At 36.5% G+C, this 7,600-nt stretch overlaps 1 protein-coding gene across 1 annotated transcript; it reads left to right on the top strand.

Moving 5' to 3' along the window:
* Nucleotides 1-243: 243 nt before the first annotated feature.
* On the top strand, nucleotides 244-4,051 carry LOC124821444 (G-type lectin S-receptor-like serine/threonine-protein kinase At4g27290). The gene is made up of 7 exons (XM_088110278.1): nucleotides 244-1,548; nucleotides 1,983-2,171; nucleotides 2,373-2,512; nucleotides 2,593-2,803; nucleotides 2,897-3,134; nucleotides 3,206-3,359; nucleotides 3,676-4,051. Exons 1-7 carry the CDS (start codon nucleotides 282-284, stop codon nucleotides 3,982-3,984), a joined length of 2,508 nt encoding a protein of 835 aa, XP_087966404.1. The 5' UTR covers nucleotides 244-281; the 3' UTR covers nucleotides 3,985-4,051.
* Nucleotides 4,052-7,600: the final 3,549 nt, after the last annotated feature.

Here is a 7,600-nt window from a genome sequence, read left to right as displayed (position 1 = left end):
ATGTCAAAGAAATTGGCTGGCGAAAGTTTGAAGAAGATACTGAGGTGGGAAGTTGCAGGGAAAATGGGAAAGTCAACTGTTCGTAGTTAATTTACATAGATATGAAATAGAAGTAATACACTTTTACGTGAGTTCCAAAACATCTATTTCTATGATCAATACTTTAGTGAGTTAACGCGTGGGCAAAATGGCAGAGTTGACTAACCAGTTTGAGTGTAATATAGAGTATTTGATTAAGAGGATGATGGTAGCAGTAACCATAACAAACATACACACACACAATGGAGAGCCTACAAATTCTCACGCTAATCATTTACATTACTTTCTTTTGTTTCATGCCCACTTCCTCTACTATCACTCCAAATCAGTCCTTAAAATATCATGAGACACTTGTTTCTTCTGCAGGAACCTTTGAAGCTGGATTTTTTGACTTTGGAAACTCAAGAAGACAATATTTTGGTATATGGTACAAGGGCATATCACCTAGGATTATTGTGTGGGTTGCCAACAGGAATGTCGCAGCACAAAACTCAACAGCAGTTCTTAAACTTACTCATCAAGGACATCTTGTCATTCTTGATGGCTCCAGAGGAAGAGTGTGGTCCTCCAACTCATCAAAAATTGCAGTGAAACCAGTTATGCAACTTTTAGATTCAGGAAACCTTGTTGTCAGAGATGGAGAGAGCTCAGAGAACTTCTTGTGGGAAAGCTTTGATTATCCTGGAGACACTTTCCTTGCAGGCATGAAACTGAAAAGTGATTTTGTTACTGGTCCATATCAGTATCTCACGTCTTGGAGGGACGATGATGATCCAGCTGAAGGTGACTTTTCTTATAAGATCGATACAAAGGGCTTTCCTCAACAAGTTACTACAAATGGAACTACAATTTTTTACAGCACAGGGCCTTGGAATGGCTATCTTTTCAGTGGTGTTTCTTGGGACAGAATGCACAGATTCTTGAATTTCTCTCTTGAGTTCACTAAGAAAGGGGTTTCTTATGGATATGAAACGTTAAACAGTTCAGTGCTTACTAGAACAATGCTTAAGCTCGATCCAAGAGGGGGTACAGAGCGTTCTCTATGGTCAAACCAAAAACAAAGTTGGGATAATGTAAACAGTCATCCACTAGGTCAGTGTGAATATTTTGCAGCCTGTGGCGTCAACTCTATCTGCAATGTTAATAATGATCCAATATGTGAATGCTTGCAAGGTTTCACACCAAAGTTTCAAGATAAGTGGGATTCTCATGATTGGTCTGGTGGTTGTGTCAGAAGAACAAAGTTAAGTTGTGATGATGGAGATTGGTTTAAGGAGTACACAGGAATAAAGCTTCCAGAAACGTCTTCTTCCTGGTTTAACAGGAGCTTGAGCCTTAAGGAATGTGAGACATTGTGTTTGAGAAATTGCTCTTGTACTGCATATGCAAATTCAGATATTAGAGATGGTGGGAGTGGTTGTTTGCTTTGGTTCTATGACATTGCGGACATGAGAACTCACACTGATCGAGGGCAAGAAATTCATATACGACTGCCATTTTCTGAACAAGGTAATTTCATTTCCATTCATTTTATGCCTCTTTGTCAGATTTAGTTCAAAAATATAATTTATGTTAAGTTGGAATCGATAGAAAAGAAAAGAATGAAATGGAACATTACTAGGATTCATCAAAGAATGCATTCTATTCCATTGCATTTAAAACCTTTCCTCCATTGCATTTAAAACCTTTCCTCCATTGCATTCCATCAAAATTGTAAATTCTATTAGACAACTAAGAGGATGAAATTATAGCAATACTAGATTCTGCTTACCATCAACAAGCACAGTATGGCTAATAGTAATGTGTCAGAAGTTGGAACTAGCGGGTATAAATCAGCTTCCAAGTTGAAGTTGTTCTGTATAACATGCCTTTCTCCTCTTTTGTTTTTCCCTGAAATGTAAGCTTAGAGCTACTTGTGGATTGAGACTAATTTCATTCCTCAGATCAAAGAAGGAATAAGAGGGACCTAAATCCAAAGAGGAATAAGAAGGACCTAAATTCAGAGAGGAATAACCTAAATCCAAAGAGACTTGCAGGGACTGTTGTAGGACTTGTTACATTCATAGTTGGACTAACAATTCTTGTGTGGGCGACTTCAAAACGTATGAAAGGGATGAAGCAACCCAAGCCAGGTGAAGAATTTATAATTTATGAAGTATTTTACATTTCAATGAAAAGAAGAATAATATTGAAATCAAAGATTATTTTTCAGTTCTCAAGTTTGTTTTCTTGTTCACCTAATGTCTATTTATCTTGTTTACATTATAAGCACAAATATTATATTATTTATAAGCAATTCATGTCTCCTGCTACATTGGGATTACTGAAAAAAGCTATTCCCTGGAAGCACATGATGGAGAAGGAAAACAACAGCTTACCGACAATGTTTGATTTTTCAACCATTGATATTGCCACAAATCATTTTTCAAGCACAAACAAGTTAGGAGAAGGTGGTTTTGGAACAGTACACCAGGTAGGTGGTCAAATTTTTTCTTGGTTACCAAGTTATTCGTCCTGATTGTGAAGTACCAAAATTCTCAAAATCATTACTAGGGAACGTTGATAGATGGACAAGAGATTGCAGTCAAGAGACTTTCAAAAACTTCGAGACAGGGAACTGAGGAATTCAAAAATGAAGTAAAGTTGATGGCAACACTTCAACACCGTAATCTTGTAAAACTTCTTGGTTGTTCTATTCAACAAGATGAGAAGTTGTTGATCTATGAATTCATGCCCAACAGAAGCTTGGATTACTTTATTTTTGGTTTCTTCTTTCACTCCCATCAAATTTTTTGCTTCGATTTTTCTCTTGCCTTCGTGTTATTTCCATGCTAACTTACAAAACGAATGTTGCCAGATACAATGCGAGGCAAATTACTAGATTGGGCTAAGCGGTTGAAAATTATCGAGGGAATAGCTAGAGGTCTTATGTATCTTCATCAAGATTCCAGACTTAGAATAATACATAGAGACATCAAAACAAGTAACATTCTTCTTGATGACAATATGACTCCAAAAATATCAGATTTTGGATTAGCAAGAATATTTGGAATAGATCAAGCTGAAGCAAATACAAGCAGAGTGATGGGAACGCAGTAAGAAACTTAATTTTTGTTTAACAAAGCTATACACAACCACTTCTCCTTACTTTGATACTGTTTTGCAGTGGCTATATGCCTCCAGAATATGCAGTGCATGGTTCTTTCTCAACCAAATCTGATGTTTTCAGTTTTGGTGTAATTGTTATTGAGATGATTAGTGGAAGGAAGAATCGTGGATTTCATGACCCTCACCATCATCTTCTCAACCTTCTTGGCCATGTAAGCTTGAAGTGGTTTCTTGATAACTTGGTTTCCTTATATCATTTGTTTGTCTAAGTCAAACCTGAAGAATTATGAAACTTAAAATGAAAACTAATTCGTGCATATACTCAATGTAATTGAACTATAGTTGAAAGTAAACTCCACACCAACACTCGTACCCTCCCAAATAATCATCTAAAAGGTTTTGAACACATCATAGGAACATGAAAGTTTGCTTTTAGTTTTATCATCCATTGAAACTCCTGTATGTTTGAATAGAAATTTTGAGTAGGGAATGAACTCTCACTCTTGATATTCCTATTTGTCATATCAGGCGTGGAGATTATGGAATGAAGAAAGGCCACTGGAGTTAATGGATGAGATATTAGATGATGGTGGAGACTTATGTTTAGAAATACTGCGGTGCATTCATGTGGGTCTGTTGTGTGTACAACAGAATCCAGAAAATAGGCCTAACATGTCATCTGTTGTTTTGATGTTAAATGGTGAGAAGTTGCTACCAAAACCAAGCGAACCTGGCTTCTATATAGGAAAAGATAATATTGCTGACACTGAATCTTCAAAGCAATATGAAAAGTGTTCAGTAAATGAAGTTTCAATTTCATCCTTAGAGGTGCGATAGAACATATTTCAAGTAATGATATAGTTATGTAAATGAAATGCTGTTCAAATATGTTGAAACTTGTGTATATTGTATATGTGTTTTCAAACTTTCAGTTTAATTTTAAAGTGCAAAACTTTTTACTCTGTCATCACCAAGATCGTTTACAATCTCGACAAATTACAACAAGTTGTATTATATATTACTTTCCCTTTCACTGTGACCTTGAGGAAAGTACAGCACAAGGAGACGAGCCCTTGTGTGCCAATATTCTACATGTAGAACACAGTTTGTGCTTGCAAAATCCATCCCCTAATGTCATCAATACGAAATAGAAAAGGTTCACATCTGTCTTGAAGCAACATTTTCTCTTTCCATATCATTCTCTAAAACTTTAGAGTGGCACTTACTTACAACATGTATTGATTATAGGAGAAAGACTAAATGGAGAGAGCCAGCCAGATATATACAGAGTGAAAAAGAATCTTTCAGTGAAGATGAAATCGGACAAAATATGTTCACTTTGCAATATATCGATGAACTGTCTGTAAGCTTAACAATGCATTAACAATTTGAAAATTTTCTTATTTACTGGTATACAAAAGAAGCATGTGAAGAAGGGCACGGGGAAAACAAAAAGAGGGGGAAGTGTTGGTTTCTACTAAAAATATATCCCTTATTTAGAACTTGCAAATACATGAGTACACAAACACAACACTCTTAGACTCTCAAAGATACACTCCTTCAAACACCCAATACACAACACAGGCCCTCCGTAATTTTTCTCTCTTCACGGTGGTGCACACTACACCAATTTTCCCGTGGTTCTCCCTCTCTTCCCACACACTCACACAGCTTTCTTTCTCTACTGCACCTTTGCTCATTTCTTTCTCGGTGGTGGTGGTTTTTCTTTACACATCTTGCTCTCCTTTTATAACCAATAAAAGAACTAAACTCCAAGAAACATTGGTGCAGAGTTTCGGTACTTCAGCAGACAAAGGGAAGACACTTTCCTCAAAGTCCTTGGAAGATACAAACTTTAGGCAACTTTCCACAAAAGGTGGGGGACATTCGTTTCCTTTTTCAACAAGTGGCCGTATCCCATTTACGTTTATCCAAGTTTCTGACAACTTATCCTTTATAGTCTCAAGAAAAAACTCATCCAAAAAATCTGGAGCAGGGCATGTCAATCCCGAGCTTGGGTCCGAAGAGTCCACATCAACAATAATGATATCAACTTTTGTAAGTTCTGCACCAGCATGAGACACAGTAGAACTTTCATTAAAGGAGACTCTGTGTAACTACAGTCATTACTTTTTCCATGAATTTGAGCCACTCCCGAATTGTCAATCTCTTGTACAAATTGGATCCCATCAGCTATGTGCACCTTTAGTCGTTCATCCTCCATAAAACTGAAGTAGTCCTTTGCAATATCAACAATCACGGGGTCTAACTCCACAGTCTCGATCTCTAAAAAGGGGACACAGCCATGAAGAAACATGGGAAGTAAACCTGCTCCAAGACCTATTATTACTGCTTTTACCATTTTCCCACTTGATGCCACACTTTCCATATAAGAAGATATCAACATGATGTAGTAAAAATAATGACCAATACTCAAACCGTGATTTCCTGAGGTGTGTAGATCACTGTTCTTAAAGACTTATCTTCGGTGTATTATGCAAGTTCCCAGGATACAACAGGAACTTCCCAGGATATATCTGAGGATCTCAGAAGATCTCTAAAAAGACTATAAAATAAACCCAGAATAATTTTAGAAGTGGAAAAGAAGAAAGGAGAAGGAGAAAAGACGGCTTTTGGTGTGTTTTTGGAATGGGAAAAAGCTCTCTATTTATAAAGATAGGAAAGAATAAAATCAATAAAAGACAATAAAAGCCATTAAATATTTTACCGTTGGGGCACTTAATAAAATGAATTTAAAACATTATTGGCAATTAAAGTTTTGAACGTTGCAATCCAACGTTTTTCTTTTTGCAATAATCTAACATTATTACAACAATCCCCCACTTATTGCAAAAGAAAAAGACAAGAAACTTTTATTCTGGGTCTCATAGGATGTAGTGCATCAGACCTGGTATAGCAAGCTATATAAACCAGTCTTAGATTGAAATACTTAACACACAGTGTAGTTGGTATAGCAAGCTATACGAACCAAAGACACTTGACGTGTGTTAGAGGTTTATCAATCACAATACACCCCCACAATCCTTGCTGTTATCGCTGTGTTGCGCTTAATAGGCCATGCTCGTGCCCGATATTCATGAGTGCTCTAGAGATCATGCCAAGATCTCATGCAAGCGGCCCCACTCGACACTCATATAGGTGATTTCATCAAGTGTATGCTGCAAATCATACACCACCCGTAAGGGATATGAAGATCATTAAAAACTTTGTTTAAGTTAAAATTCTTTCACCACATAGAATTTTAACGACAAAGTTTAACCTCTCAACATTGCAGTCTCTAGCACTTTCACACACATCATAGGAAGGGACATAATTGATTAAAATCAATTTAGTGCTATCAGAACTAACAAGTGACTTGTTTTTACCCATATGAATCTTATTCATGGGATCTCCAATCACAAAGGTTGGGTTACCATCACTTGTTTGTTTGCCAGTGGCTTAAGTCTCATTCCCCTCGATGTTTCTAATATCATTTGTCTTCCTAGGGGTTTTGTCAGAGGATCCGCTAGATTTTGTTCTAACTTCACATAGTCAATGGAAATAGTTCCACTCTTTAGCAGCTGTTTCACCAAATTATGTCTCTACTCTTTCCATTGTAATTCTTGTTTTTAGCTATAACTATTGTCGATTAGCAATCACAGTGTATTGACACCAATGACGTTGGTTTTATTCCTAGTGGAATGTTTGCTAAGAAGTTTTTCAACCACTCAGCCTCACTATCAGCCATCTCAAGAGCGACAAACTCATATTCCATTGTTGATCTTAATTGTTTGTCTGGCTAATCTCCATGTAATCGCACCACCCTAAGTGTGAATACATAACCACTAGTGGATTTTGTCTCATCTGAATCAGATATCCAGTTAGCATCATTGTACCCTTCTAGTACAGTGGGAAATCCACTATATTCAATGACATAATCCATTAAACCTCTTAAGTATCTCATAATCCTGGAAAGTGCATCCCAATGTTCTTGATTTGGACATTGAGTGTACCTACTCAGTCTACGTACTGCATAAACAATATCAGGTCTAGAAAAGCTCATCAAGTGCAGTAAGCTCCCAATTATCTGGGTATACTGAGGCTGAGATAATGATTCTGCTCTATTTTTCATTAATTTAGATTTAGCATCATAAGGGATACTAACTTGTTTTAGGTCATAAAACCCAAACTTTTTAAGAAGTTTCTCAACGTATTGTTCTTGTGATAGTAATATATTATCTCTCATCCTTATGATTCTAATACCTAAAATCACATTGGCTTCACTTATGTCTTTCATGTCAAAGTTTGATCCTAGAAACAATTTAGTTCTAGCAACAATCTCATTGCGTGTACCAAAATTTAGCACGTCATCCACATACAAACAATGACACAATTACCATTTTCAAATTTAATACTATCAATATTATTAAGTGAAAAACCAAAATTTATTTTT

This window comes from Vigna umbellata, chromosome 3 (assembly GCF_029865625.1).
Source record: "Vigna umbellata cultivar VRB3 chromosome 3, Vumbellata_1.0, whole genome shotgun sequence".
Lineage (NCBI taxonomy): Eukaryota > Viridiplantae > Streptophyta > Magnoliopsida > Fabales > Fabaceae > Vigna > Vigna umbellata.
Note: the sequence above shows the minus strand (reverse complement) of the source record. Positions and strands in the feature narration are given on the sequence as shown.

Excerpts from the sequence above, each read along its gene's own strand:
- LOC124821444 (XM_088110278.1), top strand. The coding sequence starts at position 282 with ATGGAGAGCCTACAAATTCTCACGCTAATCATTTACATTACTTTCTTT. Across the intron at positions 2,804-2,896 it reads CTTGGATTACTTTATTTTTG|ATACAATGCGAGGCAAATTA; the intron begins GTTTCTTCTTTC and ends GAATGTTGCCAG. Across the intron at positions 3,135-3,205 it reads AGCAGAGTGATGGGAACGCA|TGGCTATATGCCTCCAGAAT; the intron begins GTAAGAAACTTA and ends ACTGTTTTGCAG.